At 36.8% G+C, this 21,992-nt stretch overlaps 1 protein-coding gene across 3 annotated transcripts in view; it reads left to right on the forward strand.

Annotated features, from left to right (window-relative positions):
* Window positions 1-21,507, forward strand: part of MED23 (mediator complex subunit 23) — a 40,461-nt gene extending 18,954 nt beyond the window's left edge. For all 3 annotated transcript variants that reach the window (XM_080390377.1, XM_080390378.1, XM_080390379.1), the window contains 17 exons: window positions 1,486-1,631; window positions 2,213-2,458; window positions 2,629-2,771; window positions 3,363-3,537; window positions 5,210-5,373; window positions 6,397-6,521; window positions 6,981-7,186; window positions 8,103-8,283; window positions 10,003-10,173; window positions 11,431-11,647; window positions 12,428-12,664; window positions 14,098-14,263; window positions 15,247-15,319; window positions 16,441-16,655; window positions 17,481-17,601; window positions 19,578-19,709; window positions 20,425-21,507. In XM_080390377.1, the coding sequence (XP_080246503.1) occupies window positions 1,486-1,631; window positions 2,213-2,458; window positions 2,629-2,771; window positions 3,363-3,537; window positions 5,210-5,373; window positions 6,397-6,521; window positions 6,981-7,186; window positions 8,103-8,283; window positions 10,003-10,173; window positions 11,431-11,647; window positions 12,428-12,664; window positions 14,098-14,263; window positions 15,247-15,319; window positions 16,441-16,655; window positions 17,481-17,601; window positions 19,578-19,709; window positions 20,425-20,598 (2,892 nt within the window). In that variant the 3' untranslated portion in view covers window positions 20,599-21,507. The remainder of the gene's footprint in view (window positions 1-1,485; window positions 1,632-2,212; window positions 2,459-2,628; window positions 2,772-3,362; window positions 3,538-5,209; window positions 5,374-6,396; window positions 6,522-6,980; window positions 7,187-8,102; window positions 8,284-10,002; window positions 10,174-11,430; window positions 11,648-12,427; window positions 12,665-14,097; window positions 14,264-15,246; window positions 15,320-16,440; window positions 16,656-17,480; window positions 17,602-19,577; window positions 19,710-20,424) is intronic.
* The last annotated feature ends 485 nt before the right edge of the window (window positions 21,508-21,992 follow it).

Genomic DNA, 21,992 nt, shown 5'->3' on the forward strand with positions numbered 1-21,992 from the left:
CTGAAATTAAAAGTTTTATTTTTAATGCAACTTGAGACCCATATGCCAATAGGAGTTGCTGCATAGTTGGACAGAGACTTCATAATTAAATGAAGACTTTCAGGATTTTCTAGCTGTGTTTTTCCAGTAACCACATTTGTGCAATGGTTTTAGGGGCAAAAAAGACTTCTGTTAACATCTTTTCCTTGATTTTGGTTTGACTAAGGTTTGGAAGAGCTTGTTAAAGCACTGAGGATACTATTAAAGAATAGTACAGAATTGTATTGTTAAATCTGTAACTGTAACAGAATAATACACTGTGACACGCTTTAAGGTGCAAAGAACTGACCAAGACACTTTAAATCGGTTTTGTATTCATGGTTCCTTAAAATTCATTCTGTGGTAGCAAATCAAATGCTAGTCGTGCTTTGTACATTCCTCTAGAACACAGGTTCCTGAGGAAGAGGGAGTTAGAGGAAGTTCTTAAACTTCCATTGTGACAGCATTGTCAGCATGAAGTCCTGGTTGCTTGCTGTTGTCATATTGCCTTCTCTTTTGGGTCAGTAGATATATAAACACAAATGTTTGGTGTACCAAACTGATATGTAGCAATTTGTTCCGCCTCTTAAGTTAGTTTTGACCCACAGAAATTCTTCAGTACAGTTTGTTTCATGAGCTTGTAATTCCTTTTCTCAGCACAAAATATGGGAAGAGTGACAGGACTATTTAACTGTAGTGGTGGGCTCTGAGTTACACTTGTTTAAAATGTCTGTGGGACTAGGGCATTTCTGAGGATTCAATTAAATAAGCAGTTTAAATGTTATCTATGGCTCTTGTTCTTAAGAGGATCTGTCTTGCTGTTCCCTTGATTATGTGTTGCTGCTGTCTCACTTGTGCTGCCAGTGGTGCCTGTGCAGTAGTAACTGTACCAAAGGGAAAGAAAAGTGGATGCTGGCCAAAGGAGAGAGCCAGTGTACCTTTTCCAGTGGCAGTAACATATCTGACTCTGTAGCCAAAACCTTTTGAGTTTTGGGGTGTATCTGTTCCTTTTCATAGGAAGTGTATTAATCTTTTAAGTGTGATGGTGATGCTTGACAAGTTAGATTTTTCAGAAAATACTGGCGAACCGCTGACTACCTACTATAGAAGCACATACCATAACTGATTTTGGCATAATGTGTAAGTGTGAGGCTGAGAGTAAAAGTATATGCTTCGCAACTATGTATGTCTTCAATTTGGATACTCTAAGGGTGAGCTTCCATTTTCTGAGGTCTTAATTTTTTTGTTTTGTTTTTTTTTCCAAATTACTGAGGTCCAGGTGTCTTCCAGAGCTCTTGATTTAGAGTTGCACACACAGATGAGGGTAGAATCTGTTCTTTAAATACTTTGCTTATGGTGTTGCAAGTCAGAAAAAAGGAAACTTGACTTTGTGAATTCTGGCTATCTGAGTTGGGGTTTTGTTCATTAATATATGCAATATGTCACATTCATGTGTTCTTTCTTTAGTGTATTCCTGTACCTGATATTAACAAACCCCAGTCAACTCATGCTTTTGCAATGACCTGTATTTGGATTCATCTGAATCGGAAGGCCCATAGTGACAACTCCAAGTTACAGATTCCCATTCCTCATTCTCTTAAACTTCATCATGAGTGAGTTTTGGGGGTTTCATTGTGGTTTTATTTGTCTCAAGACATAATGGAATAGAAAGCTCCAAGTCTGTCTGTATTCAGAATGTATTGTGTGATCACAAACTGTCTAAGGGTTATCAAAGGAATAAAGTAATTCAAAAAGAAAGCTCAAAGTCAAAATATTTCATAAAAAGTGAAATGCTGTTATCGTACAGATAATGGAAGTAATATATTACATCTCAGACTAATAAATCTTTTTTACTGAGGGAGCACCTGAAAGTAATTTGACAGTTTTGTTTTATGATGCTGCTGTATGGAAATGTGGGTAAGCAGCACATTGGGTAAAATTTTGTCTGGAAATGTGATTTTTAAAGTACATTTTTCTGCTGAGGTGTTTCTCTGATATAGGAAAATTGTAACATAGTGAAACTGTGGCATAGGATGTAGTCATTTTGATGTGGTGCAATTAATAAATATTTGGGGTTTTCTACTATATTACAATGGATTTTTGAGTGGGGTTACTGTGGCTGTACTCCTGGAATGCGTGTGTGTTTTTTTTTCTTGTTTCTTTCTACCTAATGTTTAATCTCTTTGTCACTCAGGTTTTTGCAACAGAGTTTAAGAAATAAAAGCTTACAGATGAATGACTACAAGATTGCCTTGTTGTGCAATGCTTACTCAACCAATTCAGAGTGTTTCACTTTGCCAATGGGTGTACTCGTAGAGACTATTTATGGAAATGGCAACATGAGAATACCTCTTCCAGGGACTAATTGTATGGCATCAGGGTCTATTACCCCCTTGCCAATGAACCTATTGGACTCACTCACTGTTCATGCCAAAATGAGGTACAGTATGCAGCTAGCTTTTTTATTTAACCTGTGAATCTGTGTGTAGATAATTATCATCAGGAAACCTTTTCTGTCTCTGGACATGTCATGTATAGATCTATTGTACTTAATAAATTTCTTACCTTTCAAGTTATTGTTTTTAATTGAAAAATACTTTTTCTCCTCAGCCTGATTCATAGCATAGCTACAAGGGTAATCAAGTTGGCACATGCAAAATCTAGTGTGGCCTTGGCTCCTGCTCTTGTGGAAACCTATAGTCGCCTCTTGGTTTATATGGAAATAGAGTCCTTGGGCATCAAAGGCTTTATCAGTAAGGAAGAAAACCTTGGTTTTTTCTTCTCTTTTTTTCCCACTTCCTTTTGTTCAGTAGCATTTTCTTTCAGTAGCAACTAGAGTCCGTAGTAAAAATTAAGATCTAATGATGCAACATGTTGAATACATGTATAAATTATTTTAATATAAAAGACATTGTAATCATTATCATAATGCTACAATAATTTTCAGATGAGTGTGCTGCTCTCCCTTTATGCCTTCACTTCTATTGTCAGGACCTTCCTAGTTATGCTGTGTTGCGCAAAAATGTGCTTTTAAAGGAAAATCATAAGCGAAGTTACTTAATGAGATGCAAATGATACTTAATTGCACTTGTTAAAATAATTTGCGTGGCTGCTGTATATGTTCATGTAAGAAGTTACTGAGCTCTACATGTTCACAGCATCTTCAGACAGCACTTGCACACACCCTTTTTGGAGTTAACACAGTTTTCAAATCAGATATCTATGTTGCAGCCTAATATAACTGTCTATCCACAGTGTATTCTGTACAAAACTTTATTTAAAAAACTTTGTATTTTAAAGTGTAATCACTTGGAAAACTTACTTTACAAACTCATTTTCATAAGGTCAGCTCCTGCCAACAGTGTTCAAGTCTCATGCATGGGGTATTTTGCATACTCTGCTGGAAATGTTTAGCTATCGGATGCACCACATCCAGCCTCATTACAGAGTTCAGCTGCTCAGCCATCTTCATTCCTTGGCTGCTGTGCCACAAACTAATCAGAACCAGCTTCATCTGTGGTGAGTGATGATTACTATATTTAACTGTAGTATCAGATTCCTTCTTCCTCATATGTGGAAAGCTGTGTGAGAACTACGTTTAATTGGGACCTAAGTACTTCTCGGTTATGTGGCTCAATTGTTTTTTGGCTAAATTGTATCTCAGCAGGTCACATTTCAGATAGTAGTGGTAGTACTCCGCAGAGTTGCATGAGGCAGCCTCTTCCACAGACATGGCAGCAGTGTCATGGGTCAAAACACAGGAATGCACACCAGAACAGTCATGTCAGGAAGTGTCGGAAAATTCTTGAGCTTCTTGCACTGGAGATAAAGGGAATGTCTGCTACTTGTAGTCACAGTGATTGGCTTGTCTGCCAGTCAGACTGCACTTAATTACTCCTGTAGAGGATGTTTAATTCAATTTCAAGAGTTAAGCGGGTTCCACTTAATTCTTTAGTGAAGTTAAATTTCAGTAAGATCAGAGAAATAATCTGATTTATCCTGTAGCTTTAAAGGAGTTGGAGCAAACCTATGGTGGCTATACGTGTACCTGAATGGAGAAAAAAGTATTTCTGCTTCCATCGTATGGTCTTAGATCAGTATAAACCATGCATAAAACCATGACTAATTTGGATACAAGAAAGACAGAAAAGCTGATTAAAGAAGATCTAGAGTTGATATGCAGAAAATTGTAGGGAAGAGCTTTGACTTTAGCTTACTGTTAACAAAGTTGAAGGGTATGAGATTCAGTTTGTATGTAGAATCTGTGGCTGGTTGTAGAAAAGTTGAGGATAAGTGCATCCAGTCACTCACAAGAGCAGAATACTTCTTGTGAGGGTATGTGTTGGAGATAGAGCAACCTCATTATTATCAGTTCATGTCAAGAAAGTCTTAATTACATAGTAATTTTTTAGTCCAAATTCAAATTGCTCAGCTGGTTATCCTTTATCAAGAATAGAGAGAACAAGTAAAGACAAGTTTCTCCTTAAATTCAAGGTCTTGCTCTTTTTGTTCACCTAAGTCTTTTTCTGTCATCTTAGTCTGTGAAATATGGATGTTAAGCAGTGACTTTTGGTAAGCACTGCAAGCAGCTAGATTGGAGTAAATTTAACCTATGGCTCTGGCATTTCAAAACCACAATATTATGAAAGTCTTTGAAATTACTTCAAACTACCTGGTGTAAAAAGCACTTCCAACTAGAGCACTAGAAAATAAACTGCTTTTAATCAAAAGCAGTACTTCCTCACTTCTTTAATGAGGACAATTTAGCGCTGTCTGCTTCAAGGTGATAGTTAGCTTTGACACTTCCCATGCATTATTTGTGCCTTTTTAATCTGTTGCATACATACCTGTGTATCCTTGTTTAGATGACGATGTTCAAAAGATAGCAAAAAGGTGGGGGCTCTAAATTGGAGAGACTCAAGGCCCTTTTTCAGGGGCCCTGCACCTGGAATTTTCACTAAATCAACTTTTGAGAGGTTTATTTGAAAATAAAGTACTTTTAATAAATTTGTTATCAACTATTTAACAGTGGAAAAAGTAAACTTTTCAAAACAGTTAAGAGCATCGCTTTCAAAAAAAAATATTTTTGTATTATTTAAAGCAGAAGATAAAGGAAAAATAGGTATTTTTTTTAATCTTAGAAGCAGCAATATGAGCATTATTTGCTAACTGGACTGTTTCCTTCTTTCAGTGTTGAGAGTACTGCTCTAAGGCTAATCACAGCGTTGGGCAGCTCAGAAGTCCAACCACAGTTTACACGATTCCTCAGTGATCCCAAAACAGTTCTTTCAGCAGAATCAGAGGAACTCAACAGGGCTTTGATCTTAACTCTAGCAAGGGCAACACATGTGACAGGTAATAGCAGTACTGTGAGATAATGTCTAAGTGAAATCTGTGGTCAAGCCATTTCTCTAAAATACTGTTTAAGAGAATATCATGGAAATGACCAAGTCATAAACCACATGCCATATTCTTCTGGTTTTGAAAAAAGTGTAAATTTAATTTCCAATTACTTATTTTTAGGCAAAAAGCTATTATTATAGCAATAGTGAAATCAGACGTTGTTTAGAAATTTATTTTTACACAAAGATACAGTGTGACTAGTTTTTTTTTTATTACTGTTGTAGTTTGTTTCATTATTTTAAATTTAAATGTTTGGATTGATTACTGATACATGCCATTAAAAAAAAAGCCTTAAAAAAAAAAAAGGAATGTTCACAGCAAGTATGTTGCTCATGTGGAATCCACCCCCTATAGAGAATACCTTTAAGAAAAATTTGTGTGATTGTTGGATTGCTTTCTTGGGGAAGGGAGAGGGGGAAGCTTTTGGTGGGTGTTCAAATGTTTTAACAATGTGCAATGACATGGGTCAGGTTTTTATTAGCTTTGAGGGTGATGTTGTCTCTCCTTTTTTATGGTTCTAGTCTGGAGCCTTGCTGGAGGGTTAAAACAACTGAAAACTGGTGGAGGTGGTTTGAAAGGGAAAGGGCTTCTTTGTTTTAGATTTTTTGTTAACCTTTGCTCAACCTTTAACATTGTCGACACTGTGGTTAGGGGGATGAGGCTTCTGTTTTATTTCCACAGCTTAATTGGGAAAGGTACTGCTGAGCAGACTTTTTAAAGCAATATAAAATGGCATCTGGCAATTTCATCATCATTATCTTCCTGAGGATTTTTTTTTAAAGTCTGATCAGTTAATCAGCAAAAGCTTGTCTTACTGTCATGATAGGAAATTAAATATAAAATTTTAAATCACGATTGCTTTATTTCTAGCTCAGAACCTAAAAATATTTTTTTATTGTTAATAGCATAAAAAGGAATACCAATAAGAAATGTTTTTTAAATGTGAAATTGTAATATCGTTAATCCATTTTCTAGACTTTTTTACAGGCTCTGATTCAATTCAGGGAACTTGGTGCAAGGATATATTGCAGACTATCATGAGTTTTACTCCCCATAACTGGGCATCACATACACTAAGCTGTTTTCCAGCTCCTCTGCAGGTAATAGTTTCAAACTGATGATTTTATAATTGGAAGTACAAAGAATATATTCTCTTAATGAGATCCTTTGCCTTTTGGTAGTTGATGAGATTCTTGTCCTGTCCAGACTACATTAATCTCAAGTCCCTAAAAAAATGCAGCATGATTGTAACATTGCTATTTCTTCAGAAATGTATTAACTTTGAGTATTCTAAGGCCAGGTTTGGCCAACTGATAATTCTGGTGGAAGGTAAATCGGATCTTTTAAAAAAACTACAAAAGTCAGAGGAGCCTTTTTTCTTGTGGCAGTTTGTCATGTAGCTTTGTTAGTGACAAATCACTGTGGTGTCATGGTGAAGCAACAGCACTGTCTAGTAGGTTGTATTGTAACAGGGAAGTAGGAACTCATAAGGCAAAAGTTTGCTTGTTCAAATGTTTTTTTCTAGGCACTCAGTCACAGAAAAGCCTACTTTATTTCAGGTATTCTTCAAGCAGAATAATGTACCTCAGGAAAGCCGTTTTAACTTGAAGAAGAATGTGGAAGAAGAATACCGAAAGTGGAAGTCTATGACCAATGAGAATGATATAATCACACACTTTTCTATGCAAGGTTCACCCCCACTTTTCCTTTGTCTTCTGTGGAAGATGTTGTTAGACACTGATCACATTAATCAAATTGGCTACAGGTGAGCTTAAAAGATGTGCTGTTTCAAAGTTACTACAGCAACATGCCGTGTTCTGAGACATACGCTTTGTGCATTAACAGCTTGATTTGTACATTTTTTTATTAATGCAAAACATGGGAAAAAGGAGTGGAGCTAGGTATTAGCAAGCATATCATCATAACTGTGCAGTGTTGAAGACTGGTTGCACCACACAGTGATCTGCAGTGTATATTCTTCCTGGTAAAAGACAAGGATATGAGGTGATTTAAGCATGTTACTTGTAATGGCAGTGTTTCAGGCAATGTGAAATAGTAAACAGAAAATATAAAGTGTTTATTTATTTCACCTTGTAGATGAATAAAGGCCAAATAATTGGTTTTTTAAAACAAATGTTGGATTAAGATGAAAACTTAATACAGAATTAGTAGTCCTACAGTATTTTTACTTGTTCTCAGTAGTAACAGCATCACCTCCAGCCGTGTTAGATGCTTTGTTTTCAGTCCTTCTTAGGTCTTTAAAACAATATTTATGATAACGTGTTACTTCTCTGTGCAATAAGGAAATACCATTATTTTAATGCTATGGAAAGTTGAGTTGCAGAAGATTGTCCTAAGAGGTGTATAATTAAAAACGCATAACTAAAGCATGGGTTCTGGGCAGAATATGATACATAAGAATTGGTGTGCTTGAAGCATTTCTTTTGATTAGTAACCAGACTGGAATTCTGTTGCTCTAAGGACTTTTTGCTTTGCTTTGGAATTTTCTTCAGGTCATTTAATAAAGGGAGGGGGGTTGTCGGGGGTTTTTTTAGTTTGTTTTTTTCTTTTTTTAAAAAAAAGACAATTGTATTAAAACCCACTAACTAAAAATAGACCAGCTAAAAATGTAGTAAGAACAGTAACAATTGCTTGTTGCTTTTTTTTTTCTTCCTTGTTAGAGTGTTAGAAAGAATTGGGGCCAGAGCTCTGGTGGCGCATGTCAGGACATTTGCAGATTTCTTGGTGTATGAATTCTCTACCTCTGCAGGAGGCCAGCAGCTCAATAAATGTATTGAGATTCTCAATGACATGGTGTGGAAATACAACATTGTAACACTGGATAGGTTGATACTGTGTTTGGTAAGTATTGCCTTAGAAGATAAGATGCCAGTTTTTCACACAGAGTCTGCTGAGTCACCTTTGTAGGAGCAATCTTTTTTAAAAATGCGTTAGTTTTAAATAGTGACTCTTTACTCACTGAATAATGAAGTAAAATAATAGTTTTCTGTAAGCAACATAAAACTTGAAGACTTACAGTTCTCTCAGTCCTTCAGCGGAAGCTTTTTGGTTATTTAATGACAGCCATTTAATTGGTGTCATTAAATGTTGTTATTAGTGCTTTGGGTCTCTGACCTCAGAGCTGTGCAATTATTTAGGCTCTAGAGAGGGATCTGGACTGATGGGCCAAGGCCAGTTGTAATGAGGTTCAACAAGGCTGAGTGAAGGGTCCTGCACTTGGGTCACAACAATCCCAAGCAATGCTAGTGGCTGGAAAGCTGCCCAGCAGAAAAGGACCTGGGGCTGTTGGTCAACAGCTGGCTGAAAATGAGCCAGCAGTGTGCCCAGGTGGCCAAGAAGGCCAACAGCATCCTGGCCTGTATCAGAAATCCTGTGACCAGCAGGACTAGGGAAATGTTTGTCCCCCTGTACTCGGCACTGGTGAGGCCGCACCTCAAATCCTGTGTTCAGTTTTGGGCCCCTCACTGCAAGACAGACACTGAGGTGCTGGAGCGTGTCCAGAGAAGGGCAATGAAGCTGATGAAGGGTCTAGAGCACAAGTCTTCTGAGGAGCGGCTGAGGGCGCTGGGGTTCTTCAGCCTGGAGAGGAGGAGGCTCAGGGGGGACCTTATTGCTCTCTACAGCTGCCTGTAAGGAGGTTGTAGGCAGGTGGGGGTGGGTCTCTTCTCCCAGATAACTAGCGCCAGGACAAGAGGAAACGGCCTCTAGTTGCACCAGGAGGTTTAGATTGGATATTAGGAACATTTCTTCACGGAAAAGGTGGTCAAGCACTGGAACAGGCCGTCCAGGGAGGTGGTGGAATCACCATCCCTGGAGGTGTAGATGTGGCACTTAGGGCCAAGGTTTAGTGGTGAACTTGGCAGTGCTGTGTTAACAGATGGACTCTGTGATCTTAAAGGTCTTTTCCAACCGAAACAATTCTGTGATTTTACAATTTCTGACCATGATTCAGAAGCAAATGGAAAATCTTGTATCCATTAGAGTATGCATCCTTTGCTTAGAATTCAGCCTGTTGCATCAGAAAAATAAGAGAAATGGTATTCTTTGTCTTTCCAGGTTATCCTACGATATAAAGCAGAGTTTACCTAGAGAGAATTAAGGTTTCCTTCAGTAATTATACTTTACATACATTAAAATGAGATTTTAAAATATATGGCTCGTTGGTTGAATTTTAGTTTGGTTTTCAAACTGAAGTCTAAACATGTCAGATGGCCAGAATTTTGAAGCAACCTTAACTTAATTATCATTAATCAGTTATTTTCAGTAAAAGATCTGACAGCTAAAAGCCTGAATTCTTGAAGAATGTGCTATCGCTGGGGAGTTTGTAAGACTTTCTGCCTACGGAGTAAAAAAATATGATTATGGATACTTTTCATAGATGATTGAACCTGCCTCTGTTCTGTGACTTCACTTGAAACATAGAGTTGAAAGACTGAATGTTCAGTGTGAATTTGCGTGTGGCTGTACCAGATGCGCAGCCAAGTTTGCTAGCCAAAAAGGTTATAAAGTTGACAGCAGCATCAACTGTAATTCCATGTTTTCTGATCCATTTTGTTTAAGGCTATGCGTAGTCATGAAGGAAATGAAGCTCAAGTCTGTTACTTCATAATTCAATTACTGTTACTGAAGCCTAACGATTTTCGAAACAGAGTGAGTGATTTTGTGAAGGAGAATTCTCCGGAGCACTGGCTGCAGAATGACTGGCATACGAAGCATATGAGTTATCACAAGGTAACAAAGCTAAGAAAATTCCTTTACTCTAATACTTTCTGTGGTGTTGATCAGCCACAGAGTCTTTTATCTTGTAAATGACAAGACAGCTCTGTCAATTTTTGAAGTTACTTAGTAAGTTGTAATTTACTTGGGCTGATATCTATTAAAAAAATAATCACTGATTATGTAATAATGTTAAAATTATAATGCAGTGATATTCGAAGACAGAAGCAGCTGAAAAGTTGTCTGGAGATTCATTCTTCCTCATCTAAATCTCATCTTTCTGAAATTTCTTAGGTTTGCTGAAATTCATTTAGAACAGTTTTTGTGCATCAGGGAGTGGGTATTTCCTTCTGTTGTTTTATGGCTATAACAATAGTTAAACTGACATTTTCTTGTAATTATTAAAGCTTCTTCCATGTCCTGTGTGGCAAGAACATGATATTCTGTTACGTTAGGGAAGTGAAGTGCTGAGATTTTAATGCTGCTGTAAACATGGTGGCTTCTGCTGCCTGGAAAAGGATGTACCTACCAATGGAGTGTTCTGTCAAAAGATAAATAATCACTGAGATGAAACAGGTAGAAGCAAACTCTCATGTAGCTGAACACATACGATCTAGTTCTGATCCAGAAGCTCTTCGGTCTGTATTAGCCCTCTGCTGTAGCTGTACAGTGTCTCGAAGTGTAAGGGTAGCAGGGAGGCAGATTATATTAGGCTGGGAAGTGCTCTGGCATGGCTGCACAGTTACTAGAGACACTGTGGCATATAGAAATTTCAGTCACAGGTAAAACATTGTAAGTTCAGCCTTCAGCTGTAATCATCTGGCATTTGCGTGCACTGCAATTCATTCCCAGGGAGTTATTACATGCATATTATTTCTCAGTGTTCTGATTCAGTATATGATGAATGATGAACTTTCAGTAGTGCTGATTTCCCCTAAGTTTTCTCTTAAAGTTGTTGACAAGGACACTTAAGCACTGGCTGCTTTCAGCTTTGCTTTGGGATGCTTAATGTTCTCTTACACCTGCTTTGAGTGGTGGTGAAACTTTGTTTTTCTTTTTTTCTGAAAAAGTTATCTACTAGTCTAATAACTAAATAATTTCACTTAGAGTTGAATTTTCTTCAGTAAACTTTACAGTGAACTGGTCTCACTGCATTCATATATGATAATGAGGGTTATGAAGTGTCTTTTTAAAGTAATGTAGATGCTGAATGTTTAATGCACTGCTTTTAAGGAGAGAGCTTTTGATTTTCTTGGATTTCTTTCCCTCCAGAAATATCCTGAAAAGCTGTATTTTGAAGGCTTGGCAGAGCAAGTCAACCCCCCAGTTCAGATCCAGCCCCAATACCTACCAATTTATTTTGGAAATGTATGCCTGCGCTTTTTGCCAGTGTTTGACATTGTAATCCATAGATTCCTGGAATTGCTTCCAGTGTCCAAATCACTAGAAACTTTATTGGATCATCTGGGAGGTTTATACAAATTCCATGGTAAGTTATTTGTGAATGTATACTTTTATTCCTGTTGTGATCATTCTCTTCTTCATGATAATCATCTACTAGCTCAGCAGTTTTTAATCCTTTCCTATTTTCTAAGCCCTGCATATAGAGAAGTACATTAGCTTCACAATAGTGAATTTCAGCCTACCAACAGTGAATTTGCTTTTATTCAGGTAGCTTTTACTAATTCATGCTTCCTTCACAAATTTCCCTTTCATTTCCTTCTAGTAGTAAGTATGTGGACCTGTGTCCTAACAATCTTTCTGATACCAAGACTGAAACAGCTAAAAAGCTGTTCCTTCATCTATTCTTGTTTAAGATTCAAATAACCTGATTTTTTTAACACTTCTGTAACTGCACTTATTATAATAAGTTTTCGTATAGATGTCATTGCTTTGTTACGCCCAGACAATTTACAATGTTCTTTCCTTATTGTGAATTCATTCCTGGATTCTTCCTATTTACTAACTTTTATATGAAGAGAAGATTTAGACTGTTTAATTTACAGATATATTAGTATTATCATTAGGATATGATCTGTTAGTAATACTTTCTTTGCTTGACTTCTACCCTTCTGCATACACATTAAAGTGTATGTACAAGATGAAGGAAAATTAGTGTTGTATAGTGAAATAATGAACATGAATCAACTCCATGTGCAGTTTTTAAATACATGCAGTGTAATCCTGTAGAGCTCTTATTTTAATTGCCACCATAAACAGTGCTGCTAGAAGTTATTTCTGTTTTTTGTTGTTTTCCTTTTCTTGGCAGACCGTCCAGTGACTTACCTGTACAACACTCTTCACTATTATGAGAGGCATCTCAGAGAGCGCACAAACCTCAAGAGAAAACTTGTTCATGCCATAATTGGCTCTCTCAAAGATAATCGCCCATTAGGCTGGTGTCTAAGTGATACTTACCTCAAATGTGCTATGAATGCCCGAGAAGACAATCCATGGATTCCTGATGACACTTACTATTGCAAGCTCATTGGAAGACTAGTAGACAATATCCTTCTTCAAGTTCACGTTAAGCTGTGCCAATGTCATATAGCTTCATTTCATCAAAATACAAAGCTCTCAATTTCTGTCTGTTCAGATGTGAAATAAAGCTTGGAGTCCGTCTTTAGCAGCATATATCAGTCTAAGTTCATATTAGATGACTTCAGTGTACTTTATTTTCTACACAAGGACTGTGCAGCCCTAGTAAAAACATCTTAAAAGATATTGCAAAAGCAAAGTACAGTACAGCTATATAAATATTTCACTTTTAATGCATCACTTACAAGTACAAATACTGATGTTTATGCATTCTGAATTGAATTCTGATTGCCACATAAAATCAGCTTGATACAAAGTATGAGTATTACAAACATGTAGAAAATTAGGTTACTTTTTTCTAATGCCATTATCAATATTACTAAGAAAAAAAATATTGTAAGCAGTGCCACGTTTAAGATGGTATATAACTAGCTGTGTCTAGTTGAAGGTCGGTATATGTGCTGTTAGCAGCTGCTGAGATTCTAGTTTTTAGAAGGGAGAAACTAGAAGTTATATTTCTGACACAAACTTACATTTTCTTAATTGCTGCCTTCCTTTTAGTTTTTACAGTTATGACTACAGCTGATGTCATTTCCTGTGTAAATAGCTGGTGAACCCATGCAGCTATATTCTAGAGAACAGCACTAGTGGAATCTCCCTGGATGTTGTCTTCTTTCTGGGTCAGTGTTATGGGAGTTGACCAACTTTCTCGATATGTCTTTCTTCACTCCACTTCCTGAATTTGCCTTTCTTTTATTTGTAACTTCAAAGAAGTTTTTTAGGTCTCTCTAAAGAAAGCTAAAATTATATAAATCCCTGCTTTTGTGGGGTTGCAGGGTTGCTTATGCAAATGTTAACTGTGTTTTGAGATCACTTCTATCTGTAGCTCACATGAATTAGTCTTGGTTGGCAAAGTGGAATATTTTCAGAGACAAAGCAGGTGCTCATTTTGCTTGAACTGTCACCCTCGAAGTCTGCTAGATGACCTTATACTAAAGCAAATTAATCGTTTCAGATTATGCAAAATAGAAAATTCTTGTTATCTTTATTTTCTTGTCTTGGAAGCAGATGGTGAGTGAGGTGGTTGGTGGTGTTTTGTTCCACCTCTTAACTGGTGAAATTTATCCTCTGCATGACCTTGTGTGTGTAGTATATTTATAGCTATGTATGCATGCAATCCTTCAGTGATTCAGTGTCTTGTATTTTATATATACGTTGCCTTGTATTCATACTTTTGTCCATATGTCTCTAGTTGTATGAAATGCGGTTGTTTTATTTGCTCTTGGTAACTTACCTTTCAATTTTACTTAGTATGAGTGATATATATACATATATTTTTAAGCAGTGTGCTGCTTACACTAGTCTATGTTGGGGCAGCTTTTTTTTTCCTTAATCAGTCACCTATGGCAGGCAAATCACCCGGTCCGTTTCCAAATTGTGACTGGAGGTTCAACGAGTTTCCTAACCCAGCTGCCCATGCTCTCCATGTTACGTGTGTTGAGCTTATGGCACTGGCTGTTCCAGGGAAGGATGTAGGCAATGCACTACTGAATGTTGTGCTGAAGAGGTATGTGGCTCTCTGAAATTGTTTTCTACAATATATGATACATAATTAGAGATTGCTAAGGTACTCTGTGATACTCATTTTCTTAGGGTTTTTTTAAGGTTTTAATTAAGTATAAATACTTTTAAGTTTATAGAGAAAAGTGGTTTTTAAGGACAAACAAGGCTATAGGGATCAAGCAGAAAAATTGTGTTGGATTTCAGTGCTGTAGTGGATTGTGTGCTTCAGGAGCAGTTGATTTGGCTTGATCACCTTAGAAGATAGAGGGAAGACCTCACATACACTAAGAACTTACCCAGTGGGTTCAGTGGCAGAGAGGCTGGAAATAGTCTGTTGTCCTTTCAGCTGTGCTGGGAGGAGGACATTTCATCAGTTAATATCACAGCATCTTTGAATGCAAAGGAAGGGGCAGGAAGCATTGGCAGGACTCTGAATCCTCCTGATGCTAATGTAAAATGAGAGGTACTTTGAAACAGAGTGGTGTGCCAAGGCTAGCCTTTTGTCAGGATGCATTTATTTGACCTGTTTCTTGCTCAGCCACTGTGAAAAGAACTGAAGTGAAAGAACCTAATATTCTTGCAGTGATCAAATGCCATCTTTGAGCAATGACAAACTGAAATTTGATTTTGGCTTCATTTGGCTTAGTAATGTATTATTGCTAGCTCTATTTGGAGCACATGGAGGGAGGAAGTCAATAAAGGGACAAGCCACCCTCAGGCACTGAAGCCTGTTTGGCAGGAAGAACAATGTGATAACAGCTTTTGAAGAAAACATGCTACTAACAGAAAATCATGCCTGAACAAAGTTTTGAAAGCAACATCAGAGTGGCATTTATACTGTCTGTTTGCTCTCCTAAGTACCTGTATGTGGTTTTATGGTTATCTCAACTTGAGAAGTATTCTTTGCATTGGGTCTTTAGGTGCACCAGAAGCACAAAGTGCAATTGTGAATTTCAGAGCATTTCTTTTTTTTTTCTCTGTCTCTAGTCAGCCCCTGGTGCCAAGAGAGAATATCACAGCTTGGATGAATGCAATTGGACTAATTATCACAGCCCTACCAGTGAGTCAATATGTTGTATTTTAACACTAAAAAAAAATATCTCCTCTTCCATATAAGGTCTATCATCTTTATACAGTATATTGTAAGAACTTATAGCCAACGTCTGTAGAATCTGCATAGAGCTATATATCAGAAGGCTGCTTGCATGTCTGAGAAACTTCTACCCCTCCAGCATAGAAAAACTGACCAGATTTTCTGTTACGTTTTGAGGCTAGAATCAAAAGAGGTAAATCACTCCTATTTAAAAACATAGTTAAATGCCAAGTTTGTAGTATTGAGAACTGGATCTATGAAGTAAAAAGATCTGTAAGGGTTCTGTTGCAAAGCTAATTTTCTATTAATGCTTGCACTTGCACATCGTGTATCTCTTAAATCACATCAGTGAGATGTGCTTAAGAGTTCAAAAGCAAAACTGTGCAGTATTAGAGTTTGTGTATCACTTGGTACCGGACTAGGACTGCCTGAGTAATTTTGATCCTGTTACCTGTTGCTTTTATGTGCAACAGTTATCCTTTCTTCGTGACTTCTCTTCTGCAACAAAATGATTCCTTTTCTTGGAAGAAACCCAACATGGAAAAAAAAACAATAAGGATTTAATCCTTATTATTTTTATAATACTACTGACTATCATTCTTGTTTCCTTGCATCTTCATCTCTGTTCTTTGGCTTTTGTATCTTTTTGTTGTTTCCTTTTTCCATGTTGGATTTTCCATCTACCTTTTTCCATCACATCTGTTTGTGCCTTCACTCAGAAAATTATCAGTCTCCTTTCATTAAGGTTTTTTGCCTCTGCTCTGCTTCTTTTGGAGACCTTTATGTTAACTACCTTTATGTTAGCTACCTAAATAATTAAATTAGTGAAGCATGTCTTGATAGTGCCACACGTTTGAGTGTGCTACATCCACTACCACGGATGCTTTCTGTATTGTGCTTCTTAATTTTTATGTTTGTCAGACAGGGTTATAAGCCACCATGTAGTTTAAAACATTTTAAAAATGAAATAGTAGTATTGAAAAAAGATAGTAAAAAAATTGGAAAAAAATAGTAAAAAAAGAGTTGAGGAAGCATTGTCTTAGGTGGTGTTCTTTTCAGAAGCATTTCCAACTTTCTGTTTTTTCCAGGAGCCATACTGGATTGTTCTTCATGATCGCATTGTGAGCGTTATCAACAGTCCCAGCTTGACGTCAGAGACAGAGTGGGTTGGTTACCCATTCCAGCTGTTTGACTTCACAGCATGTCACCAGTCTTATTCTGAGATGAGTTGTAGCTACACTTTGGCTTTGGCACATGCTGTCTGGCATCATTCTAGCATTGGACAGCTTTCTCTCATTCCTAAGTAGGTGTAATGGTATTTGATGATTTACTTTTTCTTTTAAATTCCATGCATATTATAGATAACAAAGCTGTACCTGTAGCATTAGACCAGCAAATATGTACAGGGGAGCTCCAGAACTCACCAGATGGATTCACAAGTTCTTTTCCAGCTCGCTCTTCCACTGACATAATTCTTGTTACCTGTAAAGTTTGGGGCTTTTATCTAGAGTGTGACTAACTTTAATGAGCCTTTTTAATCTTTATTAGCTTTTATGCTTTTATTAATTTAAAATTTTCTTAAATGGTTGACTGTAGCATATTTCTAAAGCATCAACTATAATCAGTAAACGTATCCTTAATTCTAGCAAGTACCCTGTACTGCAAGTTGAGATGCTTTGCTGACTGAAGGATGTGGTAGTGGTCCACTTAATGATTAAAGCAAGCAAAAAATACCACTACATTAGAAGATTAGACTTTTGCCAGGGCTGTGTTAGTGACAGAACTTACAGACTTCAGTTACTAAGTTTTAAAATAACTGAACAAAAATGAAGGTGGTTTGATGTATTCCTCAATTAATCCTGAACCTTGATTTAAGGCTAGTGTTAAAATGTCAGAGGACAGCTTTTTAACTGTGCGTAGTGTTCTACTGAGCTCAGAATCATTGCCTGGAAATGTTCTGAAGCTTCACTGAAATAAATAATATTTGAAATAACTGATATTTGCAGAGCTACATGGTATTTTCTAAAATGAAGGCCCAAATCTGTGAAAGAGAATGTGATGTTTTGGCTAGAATTTGGGGTAGGGGAAAAAGTCCATTTGAAGTATTAAGTGTCCTGAAATACTGCAGGTTCCTCACAGAAGTGTTGATACCCATAGTGAAAACAGAGTTCCAGTTACTCTACGTTTACCACCTTGTTGGTCCTTTTCTACAACGGTTTCAGCAGGAGAGGACACGATGCATGATAGAGGTAAAGTGTAGCTCTTGGCATACTTTATACAGTATATATTATTTTAGCTTTGCAATTATATTACAAAGCAGAATCTGATAGAGGTCTTTGATAAACATTCAGAATTAAATTCTATAGAAATTAAACAGTATTTTCAAGGATCTGAATTGCTGCGTTGGTATCCAGCTACCCAGTTAACTGCTATCTTGTCAGCTTGGTTCAAGGATAAAATAGATTTCTCTTTTTACCAAAAAAGAAATACAGCCTCAAAAATAGCAAGCAGTGCATGCTTTCTTTGGCTGTCAGACTGCATGCATCAGACTTTCTGTTTTAAAAGCTTCTCTGCAGAGGAAGGAAGTATGCAAGAGGTGAATTGTGAGGGTGGAGGACCACAGGCTGTTTCTTACATACCTATCAATGTGGATAAGGTTAGGAGAGAAGAAGAGAGATGGCCAGTAGGCAGATGAGCTGAAGAACGGCATGTAGCAGAGACCCTTCTGGAAAAAAGAGCTTAACTTGGAATTCTGTCTTTAAATATCTATGCTGTTGGTAAATATACGTAAAGCATGCTTGTCAAGTATGCAACTTGTCTCCCTCCAGATTCTGACCAACATAACATACAGGTCTATTGCCACTACTGATTACTCTTTCATTCCCAGTTACCAATGTCTGTACAGGGGACTTCGCTATTAATTTTCTTGGGTCCCCATGAGTTCCCGTGCTGCAACTCTCCCCACCCTCCAGTTCTTTCTAAAATACTTGGTTTGAATACATTGTTTTGTGAAGAAGTAAAAAAGTGTAGGGATGCATACACAGTGGGAGAAGTCTTTGTTCCCGTGTTTTTGGATATATCATGAACGCAGGATACTGTATGAAACTGATCAGCTAGTTAAGTAATCTTATGGCAGTGTTTCTGTTTACTTGTTTACATATTTCCTCGAGTTTTGTCCAAGTTACAGCCTTTTCTAGTTCTTTGTAAGTATACTTTGGAAGTAGGAAACAGAAAATATGTATCTAATTGTTTAGAAATCTTGTTTTCTGTGGTGGTTTTTTTCTATGGGTTTTGTCTGGGTTTTTTGGTCTTAAAGCTACAATAAAAGGAACTGCAAAAAGGTTTTTTTCTTAAAGCAGTGCTTGAATAAAAGTATTGGTAAGCAACAGAAAGTACTGTTGGGGCTTTATAGATTCCTTTATAGTACTATAAATTGCTAGTAACTATTGCTTTGACTGGTTTCTTCCTTCCTCTGTCAGCAATGATTTTTTTCTGTGCCTGCATTGAACCAAAATACAAAAAAAAGTTAAAAAGCTGTCATCTTTCCATGCTTCTTAACATTCCCATACCACTCCTTTTTCTTTGCAAGGAATTGATTTTGGTGTGAGGAAATCACAAGAAGTTGCTACCTTCAGAGTAGACAGCAGCTATCCTGTGACTTAAGTGACCAGCCACAAAATTCAGGTTTTCACAGTGCCATCTTTAAATGGTCATAGGCATACATATGTTTGCACACAACGCTTCCTTAAGTATGTTTGAATGCTCTAGTGGTAAGCTCTTCGTAGAGAGTGCATTGTATGCATTTGTAGAAGACCTTGCTGGAGTCTAGATACAAGCTGAATGCAGTAAACTGTAATGTCTGCTCTCTAAAAGACTCAAATCTTGTGCTAAACTTTCTTCTAGTTATTTACTAAGATGCACTTTTGTGAAATTGGTAGGCACTTGCTTTAAACCATATTGCAGTCAATGACATTTAAGCACTAATTACGTAGCATGTACCAAAATACCATCATTGCACTCACCAGAAGTTAACTTGGGAAAATGGGATCATTTAATTGGGCATAATGGGATGAGTTAGACCTGCCTATTTGTCCTTGTAAGAAAATAGTTAGGAATCACAGATACTTAAAAAGCAGTATTTGTTGCACTGTTTAACTGTATTTCTGCGCTAAAGAATTTTAAAACCTGTTTTCATTTGGGGTGCTTTTTGTGTCTGTGCAAACAGATCGGAGTGGCATTTTATGAGATGCTCCTGAATGCAGATCAGTACAGCTCACACCTGAACTACATGAATCCTATATGTGACTTCTTGTATCATATGAAGTATATGTTTACAGGTGACAGTGTGAAAGACCAAGTAAGTAAACAGTAGATATTGATAGTTTAATATCTTTCCTCCCACGTAGCAGTTTAATCTTTGTACAAACTATTCTCGTAGGTAGCAGTCCAACAAAATGCTTAACGGTTGACTAGTCATTATATGCAAATTAGGAAGTTGGTGCACTTCTACACATTTAAAAACTTCAGATTCAGTAGACTAGTAGGTATCTCAGATTTCAAGATTAATTTCTGTAGTCTGAAATTTAAAATGTAGCTTGAGGGTGCTTTAAGTACTATTATTAAAGCAATTGCTAGAAATAAAGCTATGGTATGTTTCATAACTTTTCCTCATTTCAATCTACATAATTTAAGCTTTACCTCATATCTGATCCATTAATATAACTTGACATATGACAAAAGTAAGAATGCATCCATGCTCAGTGAAAAATCATTCACCCAATTTAAGTTTATAACAGTATGTGCTTTTCAAAGTGTCAGTTTTGTGAATTGTTTTGCAAAGCTTTGGTATATAAATGTAACACCAGAGAGGTGTTTTTTTAAGGTTAGTTATCAGAAGAGGTCCAAAGGTTAACATGGTAAATAAATTATTGACATAAATATTACTATTTGCTATGTATTTTCTTTTTTTCACTGTGCTGTGATGTTTGTGTACAGTAGTGACATAAGTCAAAATACTTCTGTTTTACCAAGTGCATTTCTTTCTTTATTTCTTTATGCATTTTTTTAATCAGGTTGAGAAAATAATTTGTAATTTAAGACCAGCCTTGAAGCTTCGGTTACGCTTCATAACACACATCAGCAAAATGGAACCAGCTGCTGTTCCACAACAACCTCTCAGTAACGGGTCACCAGCACAACAGCCTAGCCAAGTGCCTGTTAATGTTGCTTTGCCAGTAACACAGTGAAATGAAGTGTTCGGCTGGCCTTGATGTGAAGGCTCCCTTCTGTTGCTGATCAAGGTGAAACAGCATCTGATCTGAAATCTCATATGCTGTATAAAAGGAAGGAGAACCACATACAGATCTCTGCTTCATTTTCTTTTGTGTAATGAAGCTAACTCTATACCTACGCCAGTCTTCTTACACTAGATGAGGTATATATTGCCTTTCTCTGAAAGCACCGAGTAAAGGTTCTCTGCAAGCAAAATACGTAGATTTCTGAAGATTTTACAATGTCCTGCTCCCTGTCCTGATTTGAGTCCTCTGGATTCTTCCTGTTTGTGATATGAAAGGACACTCCATGTATGGCCTTTTTAAATTTGGGTTCAGCCTTATTAAAAATTTCTGATCTTTTTGTCCCGCAGAAGAATTTGAATTCTTTTTCTCTTCTGGACAGACAAGTTACACCCTTATACAGAAAAGCTCCTAGACAGAGAGATTGCATCAACTGTATTGAATTAATTATAACATATTTCCAAAGACTAAGAATGAGCTTTTGAAAATATTTGTAAATTTTGTATGTACAGTTTACGTTCAACAGATGACCAATGGGTTTGATCTAGCATCAATTACTAGTCTGTTAGATTACTACTCAGAGACTGTCTCTAATGAATCTATTGGAAGTTTGCATATCCAGTTCAAGCTCTGCTGGTTCGTATTTTATCTTTCTTGTTTGGGAAATGGGGTCGTTTTTAAGTCAATCACATGAATTTTATTGATATCTTATTTTAGATTTGTAGAATATTCTACTTTAAGTTTTATGTGTTCTATGTTCAGCAGGTTTTGATAACAGAATTGAAAGGCTCAATGTTTTGTAAATACTTACCTTGTTTGACAAAATTTTTAAATTAAAAAAAACCACTTTAAAAGACTGCATTAGTATTGTTAAGCATATTTGTTTTCTACGCCCATTACCTTAAGAATAAGGATTGACCATAGCAAGTATACTTCCATGTCCCAAGTTCTCCATCAGATTTACAATAATGCCAATTTTAACCTGTTACAAATAGAGTCCAGATTAGTAAGGGTCAGATCTGATTTACATCTCTAAAAATTTTAAGTTATGAAAAGGAGTTGTTGATTCAATGGGTGGAAGTTTTTTTCTCTGTTTCTTTTTGAAGGACAGCAAACCTGGATTGCTAGAAACTGCTGTCATTTGTATTGTACTTGGATCCTAAACTCCACCAAATGTGATCTGAGTAACAGAGAACTGAGTGCTTTTCAATGAGTGTAGTCTGACAGAAAAACATGTTTGCATGTCATATGCTGTATGTTTGCTTTAAAAGGTCTTGTATTCCATTCCAGAGTCATGTGACTCGAATACATTGGCTTGATGAACATAGTTGGTCCCCAAAGATCCA

This window comes from Falco punctatus (assembly GCF_963210335.1).
Source record: "Falco punctatus genome assembly, chromosome: 5".
Lineage (NCBI taxonomy): Eukaryota > Metazoa > Chordata > Aves > Falconiformes > Falconidae > Falco > Falco punctatus.